The sequence below is a fragment of the Pelodiscus sinensis genome, chromosome 14 (genome assembly GCF_052426305.1).
Source record: "Pelodiscus sinensis isolate ZL-2025 chromosome 14, ASM5242630v1, whole genome shotgun sequence".
Lineage (NCBI taxonomy): Eukaryota > Metazoa > Chordata > Testudines > Trionychidae > Pelodiscus > Pelodiscus sinensis.
This window is the reverse complement of record NC_143065.1, coordinates 9,806,701-9,832,791: the sequence shown is the minus strand read 5'-3', so window position 1 is coordinate 9,832,791 and position 26,091 is coordinate 9,806,701. Positions and strand designations below refer to the sequence as shown.

Genomic DNA, 26,091 nt, shown 5'->3' with positions numbered 1-26,091 from the left:
ACGAGCCTTCTTGTTTTACCCCATACTAGAGAACATAACCCCTAAGGCCTGGGGAAGCAAATTTCTAACAGCTGCATTGTCCAAAACCAAACTCTACGGTGATATCTATCTGGTCGCCTCACAACAGAATCTGACAGTGTTTCCAACCAGACCTCCTGGGTCTGTGAATTGTGAACCCAGACTAGCCAATCGGTGGCTTTCCTAAAGGTCTTTCCCATGGGCTGTGAGTGAATGCCTGGCTTCAGGGTGCAAGCCCAAGCCCACCCCTTCAGCGCCCACTAGAGCCCGGACCCCATCATGGACCTTGGCCCCTGCCTTGTACCCCAGCTACCCCATTATGGCTGCTGGCTGGTGCTGGGCAGCTGCGTGACCCCATCTTCCTTGGAGCAGCCAGGCAGCCACGCTCCAACCGTGGCCCCAACCTTCCCCTGAGCCAGGCATTCATGTGGCCCCAGCCTCCTTGCATGGCTGAAGTATGGGCAAGGCCGCCCCTGTCCTTTTAGGAAGGCAGCGTCTTCCCTTGCCTACATGACTCACGGCCCATGGTCTTCCCTTCTGCTCCTGCTCCAGGCAGCAGCAGTCTCAGCTGCGAGTCATGGGTTTCTGAATTTCCAGACTGTTTCAGGATCACACTGAGCTCATTTGTCTTCTGAATTAGTGCTGGTTCTCCTGCATCTTCCACGCACCTTCCTCATTCACCTTGGCTTTTCATTTGGAAAGTTGTGCTTCGTTGGCTATATGCTGTGGGAACTGGCAAACTCCAGCCTCAGACATCTGTTAACCTCACCTCAGCTCTCTGCTCCGGACTTTGCTTCCGCATCTTTGCGGGCAACCGTATTGATCACATTTCATGAAAATGTTCATGAAAATGTAGTGTTTTTGTGTGATGTATAGCCAACAACCTCACTGCTTCAGGTGCACGCAGCCAGGGCACTACTACTGGCACAGACCCAACACAAGTTTAGAAAGTCTGGAGCCTTGTTTGGTTTTCCTCATTGAAGAAGGGGAGAATGGAAACCATAGAACTTGAGACTGATTTGCTCAAGTCTACCAATTCCATATTGCTCTATGGTGTATGTGGCACTCGTGAAAGGAATATAAAGGTCCTACCCAAGTAGCACTGATCTGCAAGGGAGTGTTGTGATGCAACTAATGTGTGTTTCATTGGCTGACTGTTGTCATTTAGACTGGCTCTAAACCATGGGTACATGCACCCCTGGGGGTATATCTAGAGGAGCTGATGTGTACATAGTTTTACAACAGACTGCATAGCAAGCGCTAGCCAAGTGAGAACAAACTCAAATTTCATAGAGACGCTAACTTATTTTATATTGCTCTGTATACTATTTACACTATCTATTCCAACTGATGCATTTTGTAATACAGTAAAAATGAGTGTCAGCTGTTTCAGTAATAGTGTGCTCTAGCACCTTTGTGTTTTGATGTCTAACCTTGTAAGCAAGTAGTTTAAGTGAGGCGTAACTTGGAGGTATGTGAGAGATCTGACTCCTGAATTGTAGTCAGGAAATGTTGAGCCACTGGGTGAATGAACACTTAGTTCGTGGGAAGTAAATGTAAGCCACGCTTGCATACGGCATGCTGAGTATTCATGTGGCCCCCCAGCTGTGTGCACAAGAAGCTCTTTAGTGCACCTGGATCTACACTACTTTGAGAGGGAGTAGATTAAAGTGTAGTAGGGAACTTGTAGTGCCCAGCAGTAGTGTCCACATGGACACGTATGTTATACACTAGTGCAGTGAGAACATACAGCCAGCCACAAATTATGAAATTCCTGTAGACAAGCCCTGAGAAGATTGAGAAGCATTTGAATTAGTCTCTCCAGTTTAGAGAACGTTCCATCTCGGTTGTTCGGGTAGTGTAATTAAGCTTCCTAGTAAAACACTATATTTCTAAGTGGATGCCAAGCACAACAGTGTTTCACCACTAATTTTATCTAGTTCTGCTTTGTGAGAGGTATGTTTGGACTTGGGGCAGCAAGAGCAAGTGACCCTGGAGAGCCGCGGTGTCCAGCATGCTAGCCATTAGCCACATGAGGCCATCTGGCTGGTTGAGTGTGGCTAGTTTGCTATAGTAGTTTTCAGGCAAAACTCTCACTTTTGCAAAGTAGGAACAAAAAATTTGAGCACATTTCTTCCTGTGTTACTGGTGTGTTTTGAAGCCAACTCCTAATATAATAGACAGGGCTTCTCCTCCATCATCTTGCGGTTTGGGCTCCTGGACTCAAAAGCTGTCTCTCCAGCGGAGGCAGGGTTTGTGTCTGACACGCTCTAGTGTCTATGTCCTGACATGCCAAGTTAAAAATGTTACAGTTCGATTTGTTAGTTGGTAAATTCCTGAGTTGTCCTGTCTATAGAGGACCCTCCCCCACACACACACTGAAGTAGCTCGGTTGATTTCTGAAAATTCATTTCTCCATTTGCTGGGTTGAATAACCCTCTCCAGCACTTTCTCTCTCAAGCGTGCAGTGTGTTTGGTAAAATGAACTTTTAACCAAGCTAAACGTTCTTTACATGCCTTGCTTTTTTCAGTGAACTAACCCCACTAACTAATATATTTTCATTGCTTTGCCTGGGCTCACCTTTATCTTTCCTTCCATCTCTTGCTGTCATGCTTCTGAATGCCTGAGCAGACGGCGTCATCAGACCGCCGAGGAGAGTGGGAGATCCAGCCAAGCCGGCAGACAAATACCTCGTACCTGACATCTCACTTGGCTGCAGACCGGCATGGGGGATCAGTCCAGGTATTACTGCTTCCTGACCTGCACACCTTTGCCATTGGAATCTGCTTAAAATAGCTGAAGTCTCATTGAGTCTCAGCTACAGCATTCCTGTGCTCAGCAGACCCGTGTGCACTCAGACAAGTCCTGTCCTGCAGTAACTTAACTGCAGTCTCATGACGGCCAAGAGGACTGGTCAGCTCAGCTTACTGCTACAGGCCTCGCAATGTCTTTCTACCAGGAATAATTTCAAGTAAGATACATGGCGCAATCTACCAAAACGTGATTCAGATTAACTGTTAATCACGCTTTAGTATGTGAAGAAAAACAGTTTGTCTTTACACTTGTAACTAGTGGACAGAATAAGGAGCAAGATTGTGTCCCGACTATACAACCCTCCAAGATGATGTAATTTCACAATTAGGTTTATGTCCGTTGTCAGTAATGCACCTAAGTGTGGTGTTGCATGCAAGTGCAAAATGCCAGGAACAGTTACGGCTCTTCTAGTTCAGCTTTTGTATGTAGATTGGGAGTGAGCAGATGGTTGGTTGAAGGCATCTTGGGTGAGAGAGATCCAGGGCAGCACAGGGTGAGCTGGCTGACTGACCTGGAGAGAGGCTATTTCCTTCTCCCCTCAGACGAGACGAGCACCCTGAAATGTTGTCACTAACTGGCATCGCAGGATGCCAGTGATGCTACATCAAGGTCCTATTGGCTTTGTATTTCTGCAGCTCCCCAGTGCATTACTGCACAATAGTTGGTTTGTATTTGAAAAGCAGCCTAATGTCCCTGTCTGGGTTGAGGCCCTGTTGTGTGGTACAAGTGCAAAGTGTAAACTCTTTGGGGCAGAGGCCGTGGCTGTGAGGATTCAGCAAGCGGTAACACAGAATGGTAATGAGGCGGAATGAGTAGCTGTAGCCAACACCATGAAGACTCTCCTCACGCACCACTCTTTAGTTCTCAGTAAGTTGTAAAGAGTTTTCTTCTTCATATATCACCTGTCTCTTCCTGCCACCCACCCTAGCTAAGATTAGCTGTGTTACACTTGTGGTAGGGAAGAATAAAACAAAATGCATGTAATGCCGCCTCCTCCTGGCCTCTGTACTTGAAATGAAGGAACACAGCCATTAAAGCACAAGGATTAAGATGCTGCTCTGTGGATCTGCATACGGTTTTCTCTCTCCTTGCTTCTAGGTAAGTGCTATGTACAGCAGAGTTAACATGTGGCAAAAGGCCAATACAGTTCTGCACACACAGTTATGATTATGCCAGACAGAATCCTGTTCATCCTCTTTCAGGGGGTACTCTGAAGACCTTGCTTCTCACCAGCCAAAATGGCACAAGGTCTCTTACTGGTTGAAGATTGATTGAAGTGAAGTCACTTCCTAGAGCTCTCAAAGGTCGTGGAATCCCAGTGAAAGTGCAAACCACAGACTACTGAGAAAACGAGGAGTCCGGTGGCAGCTGGGTAAAAACCACTTTATCGGATGCCGCATCTGACAAGGTGGTTTTTACCCACAATAGTGTGTGCCACGGGACTCGTTGTTTTTGGAGATACAGACTAGCATGGCTACCCCTCGGAGACGTGTCTGAGAATAACATCATCAGGAAATTAACCTGTTAGCCAGTCTACGAGCATCTCCTCTTGGATGGGCTGGTGCTATTCTCGGTGTGCAGATCACAGCCAGATGGGCTTCGAGGTGACTTACGTTATGCGGCATGCCTACAACCCTTAGGTGCTTACTGAGATCTAGAAATTGTCAAGCCTCCCAAGAACTTGTGTGAAAAGACTGGGTACAGCCTGAATACCAGTTCTTGCTGAGGTGTCAATCTTTCCTGCTGACACTTGGCTAGATTCAAAGGACTCTTGTTTTTCATAGTCGAGCATTTTAGTGGGTCTTCTCACTTGAATTCTCTGAGCACCTGAGAAACTGCAAGGTGGGACGAGGAGGAATTTGTGTCTGAGATATCTGTGGCTCTCTTCTACATTGACATGGGGTTTGCCTAAATAAAGAAAATGGCTAGCCATGGGCATGCCCTGGGCAGACACTCTTATCCAGAATAGAAGTGCCTTTTCCCAGATTAGCCTGTCTGTTTGAAGTGATAGAAGCTAAACTGCACTCAGGAAGAGGGTGTCCACTGGAGGCGGCATTTCAGTATTGTTATACTGGTATAACTGTACCTAGAGTTACGCCAGCAAGTTTCCCTGCATAGGCAACCCCTTAGTCACTGCAGCCTTTAGATCTCTGCAGAGACTTTCTCCACGTGGCAAAAACCTTCATCTCTCTCCCTGATTGCAGCAGGACACTGGACTAGGCTGCCTGGGGAGGTTGTGGAAGCTCCTTGGCTGGAGGCTTTGAAAAGGAGGCTGAAGCCATCTGTCTTGGATGGTTTAGACTCAGCAAATCCTGCATCTTGATGGGTGTGAGACGAGATGACCTTTGCGGTCCCTTCTGCCCCATGGTTCTACTTTGCCTGCCAACGGAAAGGATGCTGTGTCCATAGGCATCACTGGTGGAAGCAGCTGCTCTTGTTCCTGTATCCTGACCACCTAAGCCTTTCACCAGCCTCGTCTTGTGTGCACACAAGGTAGACGTCCTTGGCACCGACATAGCAACACGCTGCCTCAAGCCTAGGGAGGTGGCTGTTGCTTGAATATAAATGTGTTAGTTGTGTTCACCCCAGAATCCTCTGCAGGCTGTTCCATGGTGCAGCATGCTTCTGTCACTGGTGGCAGACGGCAGCCAGTCATGTGCTGTCATGGGACTTGCAGAAAATATGGTAGAGATGGCATTTTGGGGCGGAGGAAGTTGCATGATGGGAATTTAACCTCTTGCTCCAAGTCCCTCCTCCACAACTCGTTTCTGGCCCACTGTACGTTGCCAGAACATCTGGAAAAACTAAGTGCACTGGAAGGTGGTGAGTTGCAAATGAGGATGGTGCATCGCATGGTACACTGTGCTGTGCACTGACACAAGCATGCCTAGTGAGTATGCACCCTGCCAACACAAAGGGCTTCGTATGCACCTACACAAGCAGTATGCGAATGGTGGGGCTTTACATCAGTGCCATTTGCGTCTGCGAACGTTTGTGCTGTAACCAGGCCCCTAGAAACTATAACTAGGGGATAGCCCCCTCCCCTGGCTTCAGTTAATTATTAACCCTTAACGACTTGGAGAGGAGGGGGAGGGAGCAAGAAGGGGCTGAGGCCCTGTATAATTCAGCTCATTCCAGAATAGCTGCAGAAGAGGCAACACTAGAGAATGTGTAAAACAGTTCCAGGGTGAGCCTCTGAGGAGAAGCCGCACTTGGGAAAGATACTGAATTTGGGCAGAGGAGGGGGACTCCCACCCTAAACTTTTCCCAGAGAAAGACACTTTGCGCACACAGAGCTTGACCAGCTTCCCAGGAAATGGGTATCTATATTAGCCATGTGAAAGGCTCCTGCCCCATGGCAGCACTCCAACCCAGCCAGAGCAGCCCCCGTCTGGTGCACCATGGGCAGGGGGCTGCACCAGTCCTGTGGGGCCTGCTGCAGGCGGGGGGGAGGGGGATATCCAGTCCCCACCCCACCCCGTTTAATTGGGAAACCTGAGGTTAGCCAAACTTTCTCTGCCACAGAGTCCCTATGGCAGGGATCTCCAACCTTTCTGAGAATCAGATCACTTTTTAAATTTAGGTACAATCCAAGATCTACCTCAAATATAAATACCCTTGCCCCGCCTCCTTCCCACCCCTTCTCCAAGGCTCCGCCCCTGCTCATGCCATCCTCCCTTTCTTGCACATCCTCGCTTACTTTCCCCAGGCTGGGGCAGAGGGGTGGGGTGCAGGCTCTGGTCTTGGATTAAGGGATCTGGAGTGTGAGAGAGGCTCTGAGCTGCTCTGGGGGCAGGATGTAGGAGGGCTCTGGGACAGTGTTTGGATGCGGGGGTGCTCAGGGCTAGGGCAGGGGCTTGGAATGCAGGAGGGGGTTAAAGATTAGGGTAGAAGTTTGGGATGTGGGCTCCAGCTGGGTACTGCTGGTGGCTCCTGGTGGGTGGTGCAGTGGGGCTAAGGCAGGGTCGGCCCTGGCCCTGGCCCTGGCCCTGGCCCTGGCCTACTCCCTAAAGCAGCCAGCAAGCTCCCTCCATTCCAAACCCTGTTGTGCCCCCTCTCTGTCCTGTGGAGATAGGATACAGGGTAGGAGAGGGGGCACCCTGACATCAGCATCCTCCTCTCCCTCCCCTGCCCTGTCCTGCACAAAAAGCAGGAAGCTCCCAGAGGGAGGGGCAGCTCCAAGGCAAAGGGCAGGAGATGAGCAGCAGTGGGGGACAGCTGAAATGCTGGCACTTGATAGCCTCTTGGCCAAGCTAATCAGGATCCCCGTCAGAGGCACCAAGATCTACCAGTAGATCCCGATCGACTGATTGGTGACCACCGGCCATTGGGGTCCTGAAAATTTGGCAGAGCCCTTAAAAATATTGTGAATTTTTTTTAATTCAATAGGTATCCAAATAGATGAAGTTTTATAATTCTGTTTGTAGTTCTTGTACTTTTTTCAAGAAAACTCAGAAAAATACAAACAAAACAACAGGGTCACACAACTGTCATTAGTGTTTTCTCACGGAGGTCCTGGCCCCATTGCATGGAGCCCCAGGGCTCCACGGAGCCCGCTTGGGGAAACCCTGGGTTAACTGGTTAAACTGGAAAGTTCAACAGGTTAAAGAATAAAATGGGATTTTACATCCCTAATCTATATGGATAAACTAAATACCAAGGCACCTTTCAGGACTGCTACAACTTTGGCTTCCCTATCTTTACCTCCCCTCTCTCCTCCCCCCCCCCCCCCCCAAGTGTCTTTGGTGCTCAGGTCATCCAAGCCCACAGGGAGTATCTGGGGAACCCTCTGACAACATCCTAGACCGTATTGCTGGTTGTCCCCATTAAAACCTCAACCTATCTTTCTAAGTGTGGGAAAATAGGAAGGGCATGTATAGTCTCTGCCTTGTGCCATGGTAATAGTGAAGCACTTAACATTCACCGCTTGGCTAGGATTGCAGTGAGTTCAGGAATCTGGAGCTGTAAACATTCTCAATGGTACTCGAGTCCTTTGTGTGTTTCAGAGGAGTGTGGAGGGCCGGCCAGAGTAGCCACAGCCTGGTCTTCAGCGGACCTGTTCCACAGTCACAGCTGCTGGAGTACAGTGACTGAGTTTCTCAGAACCTCCTCCTTGTTCTCCTGGCTACAGTATCTTAGACTCTGAGGAGCTGAAGAACGAGGTGCTTTAAAACCACCCATGGTGAAAATATTTGAGCAGCCTCTGACACAAATGATGTGGAGAGAAACGGGAGCTGGAGTTCAAGCGCACACCTTGCCACAAGCAGCTGAATTCACTTCTCTGGGGGAAAGTGAGGCAGATCATGTTCCCAAATCAGTTCTGCAGCCGTCAGTGGCAGCAAGTAGACGGCGGAGTTACTGATATTCAGGCTGTGGTGCACCCTCTGTCAGCTCAGTAGCCAAGTGCTAAGGAATCCATTTTGTCTCCAAGGTATCTTGCCACCTAGTGTCAAAACACTTGGGCTTATTTTATGTTGAGCTCTTCAGCTGTTTCCTGGCTGCTGGGAGTCAAATATCTTGGAAGGCTGAAGTTGGTGAATTGAGAAAAATCTAAGGTGTTGGGAGGGGGAACATTCGGCAGAAATGCCCTGTGTAACCAGATGTTACAAGGCGGGAAGTCGGAGATGTGGGATGAAACAAGGAAAAGGGGAGGGGGGGATTGTGGCACAGCTTCCCAAAGAGCAGGGGCAGTCCCGTGAGTCGATCCATTAAAGCAAACACTGTGGGAGACTATATTGTGGGAAATGGGCCTGCTTTAGCACTCAGTCACTGCCATCGGAAGTCTGTTCAATCGTGCAGCTGTGTAGGCGGGTGCACCATGGCTGAGGGGAAGGAGCTGAAGAGTAATTGCCTTGTACTGATGCTCCAGGTTTCGTGTGTTCTTCCTGCAGTATCCGTTGTCAGGGCAGCCCTGTCACTGTGGGCTGCTGACTGACTCTGCCAAGAGACTTTATTCCTAGCAGCTCTTGTGGTTTTGTGTTTCAGGTGGTCAGCTCGACAAATGGTGAACTGAATGTTGATGACCCAACAGGGGTACACTCCAATGCACCAATCACAGCCCCGGCCGAGGTGGAAGTGGTGGAAGAAGCGAAGTATGTTTGCTTTACAAATACACTCTTCACTGAGGTGGTTTTAAATCCTCTGTATTTGAAAGGAGCGAGGTGTTTACCTGTTCAAATATTTGATGCGTGTATCCATAACTTTTCCTTGAATACGGCTGCTTTTTGCATGGTACCTCCGTGTTGCTGCCGCCCCTTGTCACTGTGATGCCTGGAGAATGTAACCTTTGGCCAGCGCATGTGCTGTGAGCGAGATGGTGGTATCCGATGATAACATGCGGATCGAATGTGGGACTCCATCTTCCCTCATCTGGAGGTGCTCTTTGCTCGTGCTGCGTGCACAAGCACAGCTCTGGGAAAGAGCTGTCAGTCTAGCAGCAGGGCATTCCTGTCTGAGAAGTGGGGCCGTGGAGGCAGAGCAGTCTGAAAATAACCCTTTGCAGGGACCGTGCTTTGCCTCAATTCCCCCCCCCCCCCCCCCCCCCCCGGTCCGGGCCACTAGGAGCCGAGTAAGGCTGAAAGTGTCACTAGCCCTTCTGCCGGTGAGGCTAGCAAATCTCCCTTCATGCTGCTGGTGTGGGGGACCGGCTGTCCCATCCGTAGCTTGTTGGGGATTGGAGGGAGGGAAGGAATTGCTGTCTTGCCACTGTGCGTCTGTTGCATGTGTGCTGCCCTCTAGCACCCCCAGGTGGCACTTTGCATGATCTTCCTTTGGCAGGAGCTAGGACATGGAGCTTGCTCCGCACAAGGGCTGCAGCCCTGTGCCTGCCCCCTCCTCTGACTCAGGAAGGGCTTTCAGCCCAAGTCACTGATCGGTAGAAGACTCCGTCAGGCTCTTTGAACTGGCTCTCATGCTGGGAATTTCTCCATGACCTGGACCAGAGGAGCAGACTTGCAGGGTCTCTTGCAAGCTTGCTGCTTGGCATACAGTGAGCAGGCTTACCCGGATTGGGCATGCTCAGAACGCAGCCCTCCCTCACTCTCTGCAGGCCTGGTTCATCCGGTGAGGGGCCCTCATAAGGTGTCTGTTCCCTTCCCAGCCAAGAGATCCAAGAGCTGAAGGGCTGTGAGGTGGGCTGGGAGGTGTGCACAAGGGGAGTTTGGGGACAGTGCAGCCCACAGAGACTACAGGTCCTATTGAACAATGCTGTCTTGATCGGCATGACTGCTGCTTTGCTTGCTGGGACATGTAGTCTGTGGGCTGCACCTCTAGCAGAGCACTGGCTGGAGCTGGTTATGCAAACTTTGGTAGATGTGGCCTGTAGTCTCCTAACCAACACAGCTCTCGGCTCTGCAGTTTGGGCCCCAGCCATTGCTCGTGGCCAGATGTGAGAGTTAGCAGAGCCCTGTGGGGCACGGGCTGTCTCGCTGTTCTGTGTCTGAACAGCCCCTAGCATTATGGGGGTCTGGGCCATCACTGGGGCTCCTCAGCACTACCACAGTACAAATAACATACCCGTTTAGCCTGTCTTGGCATCAGCGGGGGGGGGTGTGGGTGGGTGCGCGCGCGCGCAAGGCGGGACAGTGTTACCCTGCGTGTTCTCCACAGGAGGAGTCAGTGTCCCCCCTCCAGTCCTAGGTGATGTGGTTTGTGGGTCTCTGGTGGAGAAGAGTAGCTGTTCATATGGCATTCTGGTGGGGACTGTCTTGTACTGGCTGATCTGGTCATGATCACCTGATGGAGTCTGCTAGTTCCCGGCAATAAGTGAGATGTCTGCTCTCTCCCTGCAAGATGTGTGTGTCACACGAGTCCAGATTTGTTCTCCCCTCGGTTATGGCGCTTTTTTCTGCAGGCAGCCTGAAATATGCTGGACTCCCTGGGGCCCTCTGAGTTTGTGAGGAAGTGTGTTGGGAAAAGTAGGGTCTGTGGGCAGGCAAGGGAAGCTGGTGAAAATGCTGCAGACTCTGTTTGTGAAGGGCCCCCCTAACCCCAGCAGCTGTGGTGAACATGGCATCTCCTTGCCACATAAGCCATCTGGTGTCCATCCCTCTGTAGTTTGGATCCCCTTCTTGGCTGGCCGGGCACCTTCCCAGCCAGGGACATCCCGGATGCTCACTCCTTGTTAACCCTCCGCTGACCAGGGATGTTTGTGCCAGGCCACAGGACAGGGAAAGCACATCCTGCTTCTCTGCAGCGACTTGTCAGGGTGTCTTTTGCGATGTGCTACGGGGTCTGAGATGGAGCAGGGAAGAGAGGGCGGGTGGGCCAGGCGTGTGTCTGCCAGTCTGCACTGCATGTTTGCATGGCTTGCAGTGACATGCTTTCATCCCACCTCTGTGAACTAATTGCTCTTTCTTCCTTTCTGTGTTTTTCTCTCTACACACTCTCTGTAGCTGCCTGAAAATGCTCAACTTGTGGTGAGTCCCTCTCGCCGGTCCACGGGCAAGGGGGAGCGGACCAGACTAGACTGGGATTGGCAAAATCAAACCAACCAAAACAGTCTGAATAGCTGCACAAGTTAGAAATCCAAGCCAGTGCAGTTATTGCTAGCGGGTGGGGAACACATGCAGGATGGGCGTGTGTGCATAAGAGGAGGCCGCAGTAGGCCCAAGCAATTAAACGAATCTTTGGACTGATCCGTTAAAATCTAAAAAAATTTCTCATCCTTTATCCGTTCAGCTTAATGTTTTCACCAAACATGCAAGTGTGTGAGCAGATAATGTCTAAAGGAGTTGGGCAGAGGCCGGACCAGGCTGCCAAATCTCTCACGGGAATTCCTCACAACAGATGTTTCAGAGGGGAGCTGCGTTAGGCTGGAATAGAAAAAACTTGAAAGAACCAATGGCCCTGCAGCACCTTAGAGACTATAAAACATGTAGATGGTGTCGTGAGTTTTCGTGGGCACAGCCTGAAGAACATGTATTCCTCTGAAGAGCTTTTGTGGGCACGGCCCACTTCATGATACCATCTGCATGTTTTGCCTGTTTCTAAGGTGCTGCAGGACTATTCGCTGTGTTAAGTTTTTTTCACAACAGATGGTTTGGGGTGGAAAGCTGATCATACCACGTTCCTGGGAGCATTGTGCTTGCCCTTAAGTGGGGGTCTGCTGCTCCTTTGGAGGATTTGTGAATATGAACGTGAGCAGAGCAGGGTTCCCATCAACAGATGTGGTGGGCTAGAGCCATGGTCGTCTTCCTCTTCCATCACGAGACCTCCATCCTCCTACCTCGAACCTCCTTCTCATTGGGCTGTCTGGAAAAGGCAGGCTGGTCATGGCCCTCAGGCTGAGAACCCCTGATCTTGCTCCAGGTTGGTGGGGAGTGTGTTTTTGCCTTCCAGCAAGTTTCTGCAGCTCAAGGATTGTGGGGGGAAGACCAAGGTTTTCATCTGAGAGAGCTTACAGGCTGGAGTAGCTGCTGCCTGAGCCTACTGTGGCATTAGTGGTTCCCTCTACCATCAGCAGCATCTCCTACCCCGTAATGCTCAGCACTTCTCTAGTACAGTGTGCGTTCCGAGCACTGCACTGGAACTTCTGGGACACCCCTCTAGGGAGCACGAAGCCCTGGTTTTACTGATGGGGAAATTGAAGCGCAGAAGTGAAGTGAGCTGCCCTAGATAATACAGAAATCAGTGGCAGAGACAAGGTTAAAATCCAGAAATTCTGGGTTCTGTCCACTCACTCTCATCTTGTCTCAAAGTGGGTTTGGGGAGCCCCTATTCAGCTACAGAGCCGGGAGTAGAAGGTAGGGAGTTGGAACCTCATGGCCCCCCTCTGGGGTGGAGAATGTTCCCGTTTAATGGCAGACTGGTCCTCCTTTGCCCCCCTGTCCACTGGCACTGCCTCCACTGGTACCTCTGGCATCTCTTTGGCTTCTGTGTGTCGTGCTCGGGGCTGTTCAGACACTGTCTGCACGCACAAAGGTCACGCTCTGTAACTGTCAGCCTGTCTTTTTGTTGTTTCTACCTCTGCCTGTTAACAACTCACAACTTCCTTTCCTGAACCCTTCCAAACTGAGCCAAGAAGCCCTCTGAGCAATGGGGGCCAAAGGAGAGCAAACCAATCCCCACGGAAAGAGATGGCTGAAAAGAGCAGCTAGAAATTAGTCAGACCCTTTCAGTCCAGGTAGTGAGTGAATCTGGGCCATATGTTTTTCTTCCCTCATCATAGACTTTTGATAATCCTTCAGGCTTGTCCTGTTCTCGAAGTGGTAGTTCCCGTCTCCTGAAGAAAGTGGGAGGAAAACAGAGGGTCCTGCATGGTTAAAGGAGGCCACATGGGTGGTTCAGGACATGGGTGGGTCACCACGAGGAAATTCGATAGCCTGTGTTATGCAGATCAGATGAGTCGTCCCCTCTCACCTTCAAATTGATGAACCTCTGTCTCATTCCAAACCATCTTAGAGTGGTGTGACCAGAATTAGTACCAGCTGATGGCTAGGCAGGACCTGTGTGAAATCATCCATTTGCTAGTGACAGGACGTTCATGTCTCATGTTCACCACTTCCCCCCCCCGCCCCCCGGGGAAGTCTCTGAAGGGGAGTTAAGAATGAGCCCTGGAGGTGGAACTGCCGATCACTGGAGGGGTGCTTGCTGCTGGCCATGGCTGAGGCACACAGGCAAGCATGGTCTAGGGACACTTGTCACTTTATTGCCATTTCTGTATCTGGGTTTGCTCTGGAGGCTGCCAGACTCGTGTCTCACTTACTAAGACGATTAAGTGTTTCCAGAAATAATTGGGCTGAGACAGAAGATGGCATCCACTCCTCAGGGGCAGCAGTGTGTACTTCAGCTCTCCGATAAATACCAACATGAAAAGCTTGTTTAGAGCCACCACTGACTCAATAAGACAGTGAGTCTGCCTGGAGATGCTGCTGCTGTTCTGTGGCCTGGCTTCTTAATGCCTTTGCTCCGTGTGCATACTGGGTGTCCTTACATGATAACAGGGCTTTTGCAGACCTTTCTGCCTGTTCCATGTCCTCCTCCTTCCTTCTCAAAGGCCGTAATCCCTAATGTGACAGCTGGTCATTGAGGAAATTGTTGTGATGTCATGGGGAAGGGACAAAGCAGTACAGAAGCAGATGAATTTGCAACGTACAAAGATCTTTCCATGCTGATGTTCCTGACACTGGGCCCTGAAAACAAAGACTAGAGATTTGTCTCTAATACCATATAATGATTGGTGGAGCTGAGACTGGGTGTCTTGGGCAAGTGAAACCTCAGTCTTTCAGGGATCAGCTTTGAAGGGTGTTTTTTCACACCACCTCTGCTTCCTCCTTCCTGCCTCCCTATTCACTGCGTACCGAGCCTTCAGATGAGGGAAGAAGTAGGGGTTATATTTGCAGACTAAACCATTGTCCTTTAAACTGAAACTTTTGTTGTTTGCCATCCATCAAGGGCTCAGTAAAGGAAGCTGTCTCCCAGTCGGACCTTCTCAGAACTAGTCCTTTTCATGAGCAGTTTAGAAACACAGCACGTTATGTGGCTGGAAACCTTCAGGCAGGCTTGGCTCCAACCGTTCCTGCACCTGTTAGGACACAGGCTGTTAATGGTTTTAGGGAGAGGGAAACGGCCCTTTTGTGTTTCTCACTTGTTTCCTTCACTCCCAGCAATGGGAGATCCCGGTGCTCCTGCAAATCTTCATCCGCCTCCCGTACTGTTGTCTTATTTCCTTGTTCTCACTAAAGCTCCTTGGGGCAGGGACTTGTGCTTCATGCAGCACCTGGCACCAGTCCCTGATCCTGTGGGTATCAGCAAAACATTAACAGTAGCGATCAGTTGACCCTCCTCTTCCAAACAGCAAATCCCAGCGTGTGAAACACCTGGCTCCCATTGGCCCTTGGCATGCAGTCTGAGCACAGTTCTGCTGCCCCTGCTATTGTGGGCTAGACTGGTCTGCTGCTGGCCTCGTGGACTTTCCTCCTGCTGGAGGAGATGTTGGTAGGTCTGTTTTGTCCGTGCTGCTGGGCATGTAGAGATCCCACCGCATGCACTCTGAAGGGAAGCCCACGCTGGGCCTGCTGGAGGGTGTGGGCCACTCTACTGACTTGCTGTGTCCTTTGCTCTAGGTGCTGCTGTTTCTTTAAGAGGAAAAGGAAGAAGACTGCCCAGCGTCACAAGTGACCGGTGCCTCCTGGGGTCTTGTGGGAACTCCACCTGCAGCTCCTGCCCTGTCTCACTGAAAGGGGCTTCTCTCTAGGAGGGAGGCGGCGGCGTAGGAAGAAGAGAAAAGTGACACTTTAAACCAAAAAGAGAGAAGAAAATTGTTCCAAAACAAACTGCTCTAGGGTGGATCTGCTCAACGGGCTCCTCGTTCGCTCCGAGCCTGACGCTCCTTTTGGGATCAGGACTGCAGCTGGCTCAGGCCTTGGCTGCCCAGAGGGCAGGCAGACTGGCTGGCTGACCCTCCTTCCCGTTGTTTACGGCAGAAGGCATCATTCACAAACCTGAGAACTATGCTTTGTTTCCTGCTCACTTCCCCTCCTCCCCCTCGCACTCTCTGCCCTCCGTCGTCCTCCTTCCCCAATGGAAATACCCATTGACGGCTAAGGGCAGGATGACCCGTGGTTGGGCAGGAAAGACACGTGGGAGAAGGGCCTGGCTGGTATGGGGCAGTTTCTCCCCAAAACCCTTTTCGGCATCAGCCTGTTTCGCCAGCCTGGCCAGGTACAGCAGTGGGAGACAGGCTCCCTCCTAGGCTCCTTGGGAACAGTTATTCTGCAGTCAGACTTGCAATCTACTGTTCCAGTCCCTTGGGCGCTCTGGCTTCCTTCACCACTCCCTTCTCCAGACAGTAACAGAGCAGTGCGGATTGTTTTAAAGAAACTGACATTGTTGCACTTTTTATTATTTTTAGCATTACAGATGCATATTGTGTCTGTAGATTCTCACAGGGACAAGTGATGCCGGCACAGACATCAGCTGGGAATGTGGGAGGGAGGGGCGTTACAAAGAATGTCCTCAACGGGGGTTTGCTTGCAACATCCACAAAACCCTAACACCAGCCTGGGCTTCCTACTGCCCCGTGTTGGTTGTGTGCTGAGAGAAACCTACTTGAATTTTGAATCCCTCTTTGTAGCTGCCAGTGAATGGCCCTACCATGGTTTCCTACCCGGTGCCTGACACAACCAGCCTGCAGTTGGAAGGCACTAGCTCTCTGTTGGAGCAGGGAGAGGCTTCAGTCTTGCTGAGCGAGAGGAGTTTCCTTGGGGTAGCGCAGCAGCTGTCGATTACGTAACTGGGAAGCTGACCTTTCCCACTGGGCAGCTGGGTGGCCTCGTAATCTCAGATGGCGTCTGGGAGGTTGATTGTGGAGTAAGCACCTTTCTTTCAATGTACTGAATACTCTACCGTGGTAATGTTAGAGAAGCAAAGCTACCCCAGCAGGGAATCGACACTTAACTGCCTTACAGTGACTGCATCTGCAGGTGGCCCCATAAGCTACTCAAATCAGACCTTGTGTGGGCTTGAGACGTGCTCTGCAGGCTGTCCGGGCTCTGTGGGGCCTGGAGCACACAGCATGAGGTTTTCCTGGAGGGGGAGCACGCCCGTTTTGAGCCAACCATCACTTAGCAATGGGCTTAGTCCCTGCGCTGGGATATGAGTTCACTTGCAAAGTGTGCTGAGGCAGCTGGGGGGGGGTGGGGGAGGGAGGGGTGTGGCATAGGGTTACAGGAGCTTTTTTGTGGAGGCTAGACATTGGTTCCTCATGCTTTGCCTGTCTGCATATTCCACCAGCATGGGATCAGCCCCCTCGTTTCAGGGGCTTTCGCTGTCCCCCACCTCAGTGCTTGAAATCCCTACAGAGAGTTGAGGCAGATTTTCTCTAATATACCATCTCTTCAGAATGACAGTCCAGCTGCTTCCAAGGGCATGTAATGGCACGAGCTGGAAGGGAAGCCATGGGAGCTGGGCTTGCCTCCCCCTTCAAGGGGGGTGAGTGCATTTCAGGAGTGAGCGGAGCAGCAGGAAGGTAAGCGAGCAGGCACTCTAGTGCAGTGCAGGGGTTAGGGTGTGTAGCATGGAACTCAGCCTAGCACCCTGGTCTTGCTGCGAATCCCTTTGGGGGTCCTTTACAGTTTTTAGCCATTAGCTACTAGTATCTTAATGCCTTACTCAAATGGAAAGCAAGCAGCTGTAGCCAAGCTTTTTGCTATTCTCTTCCTCTCTGCCACCTGTGGGAAGTTAAGCTGCAGCTGGCTGCTCTTCATTCGCTAGCCCAAGAGATTTGTAAATCCACTTTTTGTTCTGCAAGAAGCTTCCCTAAGTGTAACAAATGGGATGCATAAGGAAAACACTTCCCTTCCCCCTTGCGTATGGCTACTTGAACTCCCTAACTCCTTTTCTTGTGCCCAGGGAGAGGAGGGGAGGGGACATTCAATCAAGTCGTTTTGCTGCTCAGCCTGTTCCGGTACTCTTCCATGGCTGCTGGCTCTCTAAAAAGTCAGGCTGTTTGAAATGAACATTTCCTTACACTCACCATAGGAAACCATGGTTCGGCATCTTTGGGGGGAAGGAAGCGCAGGAATTTGTGAGGAAAAAGCAGCTGTATGCACCCAGCTCTCCAGATTTCACTGGGCCCAGAGACACATGCATTGCTGCCCTCCTAAACCCCATTAAGTGCCTGTCACCAAAACTCAGAGGAGAAACTCAGTTCCTTCTGCATTTCCTGACATCGTTCAATCATTCCTAACTCTTTCCAATCAGGGAGTAGCTTGTAGTTTGCAAAGTACGTGTGAGGAGGGGAGTGTGTCTACTTTGTTTTGGTTCTTAAATATTTTTTACATAAGCGAATGTATTTGATTGGTAAGAAATTTTCCTTTGTTTTTAAGTGGGTCAGTTTGAAAGCCATTTCATGGTGACCCCAACTACTGCTTTGCTCTGGAGATAGTGTTCTTTTAATCCTATGATAATGCGTATGAGGGCAGGAATGTTTCTCCCCAGGCATGCTGGTAATGCTCACTTATACCAAGCCCTCTTGCACTATTGTCGCATATTGGACTCTTCAGAAGGGCAAAGGATGTAAAAAGCGGGTAAAAAGTAAGTCCTATTCCAAGGAAACTATTTGACCCAGGAAGTTCAAGAAGTGATTGGTGATAAAAGCCAGATCAAGTGGGCCCATCTTACAGTAGGAAATTTAAGCATTGACCCCCACCTCCATTAATGAATTCCCTGCCTCTCCCCCCCACTGGAAGTTCATGTATTAGTACATTCCTGCATTCTTCAAGAAAGTGAGAGGAGAGACTCTCAGATCACAGCTGACCAGTGGAGCTGCTGAGCAGGAGCAGCGTCTGGTTGTCCAGCGCTTCCTTCGCATGGCCTAATACTGCAGTTGGATTTCCAGGCGTGGCTCCCCTGCAGCAGGGACCCATCAAAAGTTGCATTACAGTATCCGGAGGTCTCAAGTGAGGTTTTCAATAAAATATTGCACTGCTGTATTGAACTCCATGTATAGATGTAATTATTACCCCTTCCTGAGAACCCTTACAGATGTTTTCTTTGCTTCAATCTGGGTTCTCTAACCCTTCCATGCTGTACTAAAGCAGCTCTGAAATCCTCTGCGAGGGGACCATGTACAGTGCGGGAGCTTTTGAAATGCTTTATTTTTCTTTAAAGCCATGAACAGTCCAGCCTTATACAGCTTGCTTAAGGAATGCTGGAACTAACCCTCTTCTCCGCACTTCCCTGGTAAATGAAAGGCACCATCATAGGTGACTTTGGGGCTCTACTGTTTGGACATGACGATGTGAACCAATGAGAAATGTGCTAGCCACATTGAGCATAATCAGTCGTCCTTCTGTCGATAACTTAGTGGGGCACAGCATCAAATGGGTCTTTCCCAAATGGCAAGGACATGGCGTGCTCCTGCCTCATACACTACAGAGAAGCTGAACTGAAAATTCAGCAGCAGCTCCTCACTCCTAGCTGAACGCTGGAGCTATGTTCAGTCCACATCAGAATCTAAGCAGAACACAACACCAGCATGATGGGTGCAACACTGAGAAACCTCAGCCCATGGTGGAGGGTGGGAACGATTTGCACTCATGCTGAGCACTGTCTTCCTCATTGGCCATAATTTAGCTGCTCTGTTATGTGTAATGTGAGGGACAGGTGTTTGTGTACCAGGTATCTAGTAAGCAGAATACTTCACGTACTTGGGTAGTTGAAACGAATCAACTAATCTACTGAACTGCCACGATCAAGAGGTTTCCAGCATGCAAATAGCAATTGCTTATTTATTCTCAGTACAGTTGGGAAAAATGCATTAAAGCAGCTGCTCCTTATTAGCCAAAAGAAGCATCTTCTAAAAGTAGCTTTCAATATAGACAGAAAATGCACATATAGCATTCTGTCAGTGGTGAGTCTCAGTGTTAGTAATTGCGTAATGCCAGGGTCTGCTTAGTTGGAAACCTTACTCCTTAATCACAGCCTTTGAAGTAATCACTCTTTTGCATGACCTGTATCTCCTAGTTTCCGGAATCAGTGCTCCCAGGAACACTCATGCTCTTTGAAAAGGAAAAGAAACCTCAAAACGTCCTTCCCCTGGCTCTTTAAAACCTCTCTAGGAGTCCATCTCCTCTTGTGCTTTGACTCTTTCTAGTAACAAATTAGCAAGCAGTAACTTCATAGTATTCCATTTTGACCCTGGATTCGGACATGAGTAACGTGCCTGGGTCCTGGAGCTTGTTGCATGGCTTCTGTTAGTAGAGAGCAAGCTGGAGAGTGCTGAGCTGAGCCCTCCCTTGGTTGTGTTTAGTTCAGATTGGAGGGAATGCTGTTTAAACCCCCAGGGGGACCTGAAATCCAGAAATGGTGTCCGTACAAACATAGCTTTCATCCTGTGCTCCCCTGCAAACCAGCATACATGAGGTACAGTGCTTAAAGGCACTATAGATTGGGAACCTTTTGCTTTTCCACAATACCACTCAAGTTTCAGGAAAAGTCTGACCAGCTTGAAGACTTTACTGTGAGTAACAGCTGCCAGCTCCATCTTTGTCAGGGTTGGTTTGCAAGTGAGGCTTCGGTTACCAACTTCTAGATGAGCATTCCCCTCCACAGGGTGCTTGCAGTTTGCACAGTGTTTGGCAGTGCTGTGCTCTAGGACTCTTTCTGTAATTGAGCGAGTACAGGTTTTAAAGTGTTTGGTGTTTTCAGTTACTTTGCCAGATAACTGACTGTAACAGAACTGGTTTCTCAGGCTGCAGTTTAATAGTTGTACAGTAATAGGTGACCGATGCTGATTCAGATCTATTCAGAAACATGTATTCCCCACGTCCAAATGGAACCCCACTTCAGTATTTGTGTAAAGGTGTGTGTGTGTAAAGCTGGGCTTCAAGGTCTGAAATAACAGTGGGCATGTCTCTAGTTTGACCAACTTCAGACTCTAAGAAATCTTTCCTTTCTTGCTCCTGTCCCCACATGCTCTTTAGTACATCACAAGTATTTCCAGGGCAAGAGATCAGAGCCTTGGGACTTCACAGAATTAATACCAATACCAAGCAAGGGCCAGGTTCTGATCTCCAAGAGTGAAGAGAAACCGTCCAGCTGACAGTGATCGATGGGGACAGTTCTCTGTTGTCTGCCCTGCCCAAATCACAGGTGCAGGCCAAGTCAGGAGGAATAGAGGTAGGAAAAGGCTTTAAAAGACTTGTCTAATCCTTTTCAGAGTGTCTCGGGAAAAGGATCAGGAGATGCTCGCTCCCCGTCTGTATAGCTCTAACTGCACAGTGCAAGCAACTCTGAGAACCTTGTTTTCTTCCAGGAACACTTGGCAAAAACAAGTGACAAGTTCTCTTACCAAACTAGAACTGCAAGCTGGTCCTGGTAAAGTCTTGTATGTTATCACACAGCGAGAGAAGAATATGTTCTGGGAACGTGTAGATTATACCAAATAGCATTATAAACCCCAAACAGGAAATCCTGTCAAGTGATTAATCCCCACTGGAAACTTTACAAGCTGTAATTTATTTTGTCTATTCCTTTAATTTAACCCTTTGTACTTTTGAGGGGGTGTTGATTGCAACTTTTTTACTGTAAAATATATGAAAATCGGCTGTGGAAATCATTTTTTAAATATTGCGTGGATGTCAGATTCTTGTTTAAAATGCCTTGAGTTTTTCTCTTGTTTTAAGTATGTAATGCAATGTTTTATTCATATTTCAGGCACTGGTCTCAAAGCTCAGCTGTGAACATAGAACTTGTAGTATTTTTTAACATGAATGTCAATTTACAACGTGTTTGAAATGGTTCAACCAGGATAAGGGCTTATACCATGGGGAAGACCCCTCCACAGGGAGCTCCTTTCCATCAAGAAAATGGGTCCTGCTTACTGTTGGTCTCTTTCTGATTTGCCCATTGAGTAGGGCATCATAAGAAACACAACAAATGTGATCTTTAATTACTCCCCTTCCCCTTTTGGGGGGTAGGGGCTCCCGTTTGCACCCTTTTTGTATGTAAAATAAAATGTCTTACATTTACTCTCTGCTGCTGCTCTTTTTAGTCTTTTATAAATGTTTGATTTGTGTATTTAGGATCATATCTGGGCAAGGCCAACCTGTCCTCTTGACATGTCAGGCAAATGGAAGCAGCTGCTCTTCTGATGTGCACCGCTGATCGGTATTAACGTGGGAATATACTCACCCCAAATAGACAAATACCCATTAGACTCACTTCTTTGTAGAGGTGTTCATCTGAAAAATATAAACGTAACATGCAGCTTAAACTTTAGTCCAGGCAAAACCTCTACTAGCTAGGCAGACCACCATATTAGCCTAGAACACTGTGATGGACTGCTAAGGGAACAGCAATCTCTCCTTTATCCTGCTCACTTTTGCCTCCTTTGTGTGCGTTATGCAGGTCCCTACAGACCATCACTCTCCTGTAGGATACTTAGCCTACGTGACTTGACAACAGGATTTGAGCATTTAGGGCACTGTCCTAATGATTCAACTGATCCTGGTACCTCAAAGTCAGGACAAATTTTGGGTGACTCGCTGCTGAAGTAGTTCAGAGGGCATTCCATTGCAAAGGCACAAAATCATCCAAAGCAAAGGACTTGGTGGTGATAGGAGACTTCCACTATCCAGACACCTGTTGGGAAAATAACACAGCAGGGCGCAGACTATCCAACAAGTTCTTGGAATGTATTGGAGACAATGTTTTACTTCAGACAGTGGAGATCATTACTGGGAAGAGGCTGTTCTAGACTTGATTTTAACAAATAGGAAGGAACTGGTTGAGAATTTGAAAGTAGTCATGAAATCAGAGTTCATGAGTCTAAAGAATGGTAGAAGGGAGAACAGCAAAATAAAGACAGTGGATTTCAAGGCAGACTTCAGTAAATTCAGGGACCTGGTAGGTAAGATCCCATGGGATCCCTAAGAGGAAAGACAGTTGGCAGTTTGTCAAAGGGACATTATTAAGAGTGCAAGAGCACAACATTCCACTGCCTAGGAAAGACAAGTATGGCAAGAGACCACCCTGGCTTAACGAGGAAATCTTGAAAGGTCCAAAAATCAAAAAGGAGTTGTATTAAAAAGTGGAAACTTAAGTCAAAGTACTAAGGGTGAATATAAACAAGTATGTAGGGGCAAAACTAGCTAGATGAGCTCATTTTGTGCTTTTGCCTTTCTAGAGACAAAGGGTAATACAGAAATATTCTACAAATATATTAGAAGCAAGAGGAAGACCAAGGATAGGGTAGGGTCATTGCTCAATGAAAAGGTTAAAACAATAACAGAAAATGTGGAAATGGCAGAGGTGCTTAATGACTTCGTTGTCAAGGAGATGGGTGGCAACTGGATGCCTGACAGTGAATGCCCATGAAAACTGGGGAGGTTCAGAAGTAAAAATAGGAAAAGAAAATTAAATTATTTACAAAAGTTAAATGTCTTAGTCATCAGGGCCTGATGACTGCATCCTAGAATACTCAAAGGAGCTGATTGAGGAGGTATCTGAGCCCTTATCCATAATCTTTGAAAAGTCGTGGAGATGGAAGAGATTCCAGGAGAGTGGAAAAGGGCAAATATAGTGCACAGCTATAAAAAGGGAAAATTAGAAACCCCAGGAACCTATAGACCAGTCAGCTTAACTTCTGTACCAGGAAAGACAATGGAGCAAATAATTAAAGGAATCCATTTGCAAATATCTGGAAGATAAGTAACAGCCAGTATGGATTTGTCAAGAACAAATCATGTAAAACCACCCTGATAACTTTCTTTGACAGGATAAGGGGAAAGCAGTAGATGTGGTATACCTAGACTTTAGTAAAGCATTTGATAGTCTTGCATAAACTCATCAATAACTAGGGAAATATAACCTAGATGGGGCTACTATAAGGTGGGTGCATAACTGGTTTGATAACCATTCTCAGAGAGTAGTTATCAATGATTCAGTCATGCTGAAAGGGCATAACAAGTGGGGTTCCACAGGGGTCAGTTTGGGGAGTGGTTGTGTTCAAAATCTTTAGTGTTTTGGACAATGGCATAGAGTATGCTTATAAAGTTTGCAGATAAGACCAAGCTGGGAGGGGTTGCAAGTGCTTTGGAGAAATAGTCTGAGGTCAAAAGGATGAAATTCAATGAGACAAGTGCAAAGTACTCCCTTTAAGGAAGAACAATTAGCTTCACATGTACAAAATGGGCAGTGTCTAGGAAGGAGTACTGCAGAAAGGAATCTAGGAAAAGAGAAAACTGAACAGGGACATGGTAGCACCATCCAATTACCTACAAGGGTATTTGAGGAAGGAGAAAAATTATTCTCAACTTCTGAGGATAGGACAAGAAGCAATGGGTTTAAATTGCACCATGGAAGGTTTAGGTTGGAGTTTAACCCCCCAGAATGAAAGTTTTTTTTCTAAAAAATGAGATGATTTTTTTTAAGAGCAGGTTGAACAGATACCTATCAGGGATGATCTAAATCGGGGTGGGCAACCTTTTCAAACCAAAGAGCCGAACTAGGGATATTAAATATCAGTTAATTGAATAGTCAAGTAATCTCATGAAATTTTATTGGTTAGTTGACTATTCTGTATTCCCCAGGGGTGGGGTCTGCAGCCACTGTATTAGAGTCAACAGTGCGGGGTGCTAGGTGGGAGCTGCTCTGTGAGGGGAGCCAGTTTAAAAACCAGCTCCCTTCATGGACTGGCTGCCTGTTGCCCTGCGCTGCTGTTTCTGAGAGAGGCAGCAGCGTGGGGTGGCAGCAGTCCCTGTCTGGGAGGATCTGAGCTCCCGGACCCGGCACAAGCCAGAACTGAGCTGGGCTGCCTGCCCACCTGGCTCTTAATACACTTGAAATGCAGAGGTAGGTCCCGGATCCAGCGTGAGCAAGGACTGAGCCAGACTGCTAGCCAATCTGCTAAAAAAATTACTGCTGGGGAGAGGGAAATGTGTGTAGTCTATAGCATTAACTTATACACTTTTGCTTATCGGTTAATCGACTATACTATTACATCCCTAAGCCAAACTACATCAAAATTCAGAACAAGTGGTCAACAAAGCTATATAAGAATGCCCATTTACATGACTGAAAATATACAACTTAATATTATTGATAACTGACATGATTAATCATAGCATAAATGAATCATTGTACTCCCAGACTTTATCTAATGGGACTCCTGCTGCTGCATCTTTTCACACATTTCTTTGAAGTTTACATAACTGGTCATATCTAGCTTCATGCAGGCATTCAGGCTGTCTTCTGTCAACCTTATAGCAGGGGCCTGGGGATGTGAGGGTGCAGGATTCTGGATTGGGGTAAGGGCCTCAACGTTGAGGTGTGGGGGGGAAGCAGGAGTATTATGGCAGGGGCCTGAGGATGTGAGAGTATGATGGGCTCAGACCAGGGCCGCTCAGGTGTATGATGGGCTCAGGACACAGGGCTGAGGTGTGTGGGTGGTGCAGGAGTGTTATGGCTGGGTACTCAGATGTGGGGATATGAGGTGCATGGGGGGGGGGGAGGGTCAGGTGGATGATGGGCTCAGGGTTGGGGTGCAGGAGTGTTATGGCTGGAGATGTGGGGGTATAAGTAGGGTTACCAGATATTTAAAAAAAACCCAAACCCCCCCAAAAAAGGGAAAAATTCCGTCAAAGGGGAAAAAAGGGGGAGAAGTTGTCATGCAGAAAAAAAGATGCCCCAGAATGGCCACCATCTTGGGCACCATTTTTAAAACCCTCCAGCTCCAACCGGTAAGCACCGGGAGCCATTGGCGGGGGCGGGGGGGGGGGATGCGTGTGCAGGAGGAGCTTCATGAGATGCACTTGGGGGGATGGGGGGGAAGAGCCACACGTGAGCTGTGAGTTGGCCACATCTGGTGATGAGGGAGGCATCACGGGGCCAGCTCCCAGGTCTCCAGCCCGGTGCCCGGCAAGTGTCCCCTCCTGCTCCCCCTTCACTAGACTCTGCCGCTCCCCGCCAGACAGGGCAGGGAAAATTGTCGTTGCCGGGCTTCCGTCCGGTGGAAACAGGAAATACCGAACATTCCACGTGTCCCGCATTTCCTGGGGGTTTTACCGGGCGGAGCCTGCACGTACCGGACTGTCCGGGCGAATACTGGACACCTGGCAGCCCTAGGAGGCACCCAGGGCAGGGGCTCAGGTGCAGGAGGGGCTCAGGGTTGGGGGGGGGGGGGGAGTGTTACTTCCACGCTGTAACATGGACTCCCGCTGCTCCATCTGGAACCTTCCCGGAAGTGTGTCCCGGGGAAGAAAAAAGGCAGCGCACGGAGCCAGTCTTCGCTTCCGCTGGCTCCCAGCGCTGGAGGGGAGGGGAGGGGCTTCCTCCCCCCGCCCCCGCCCCCGCCCCCGCCCTGAGGAAGCCGGCGCTGGCGTTCCATGCTTGGGGGAGCGCGAGGCCGCAGTGCCCGCGCTGGCTCCCTGCTATGGGCGGAGCCGGGGGCGGAGCCGTATCGCGCTCTCACGAGCGCGTGGCCAAGCAGCACGTCGCCGGTTTTCCCACTCGCCTCAGCCGGGGCCACGCCCCTTCCCCCACCTGGTTTGGGCCCTTCGCGGAGTGGGGGCGGGGCCTTCCGGCGCTCTCCGCGCGGCTATTGGCTGCTCCGCCCCGCGGGCGGGCTCGGGCGCGCGCTCCCCGCCGGGAGGTGTAGTCTGGTCCCGGCGCTCGGGCCAATCGGCGGGCGCCGAGGCCCCCACCCCTCGTGCCCACTTCCCGTTGGCCAGGAGGCGGCCCAATGAGCAGCTGGAAACGTGGCAGGCTCTGGAGCCGGCTCCGGGCCCCCCCTCCGCTCGCGATGGAACGCGCCA

At 49.4% G+C, this 26,091-nt stretch overlaps 1 protein-coding gene and 1 long non-coding RNA gene across 9 annotated transcripts in view; one reads left to right on the top strand and one right to left on the bottom strand.

The window, feature by feature from the left end:
* Window positions 1-21,307, top strand: part of CSNK1G1 (casein kinase 1 gamma 1) — a 160,587-nt gene extending 139,280 nt beyond the window's left edge. For 6 of the 8 annotated variants that reach the window (XM_089781950.1, XM_075897483.2, XM_075897479.2 and 3 more), the window contains 3 exons: window positions 2,651-2,761; window positions 8,819-8,925; window positions 14,899-21,307. In XM_089781950.1, the coding sequence (XP_089638076.1) occupies window positions 2,651-2,761; window positions 8,819-8,925; window positions 14,899-14,953 (273 nt within the window). In that variant the 3' untranslated portion in view covers window positions 14,954-21,307. The remainder of the gene's footprint in view (window positions 1-2,650; window positions 2,762-8,818; window positions 8,926-14,898) is intronic. The other 2 variants (XM_075897485.2, XM_075897484.2) reach the window with 1 other exon arrangement.
* LOC142818347 (uncharacterized) lies at window positions 20,043-26,065 on the bottom strand. Its single transcript, XR_012895814.2, has 2 exons — window positions 25,363-26,065; window positions 20,043-21,519 (listed from the first exon to the last, which is right to left on the bottom strand). It is a non-coding gene; the product is annotated as an uncharacterized LOC142818347 (long non-coding RNA).
* Window positions 26,066-26,091: the final 26 nt, after the last annotated feature.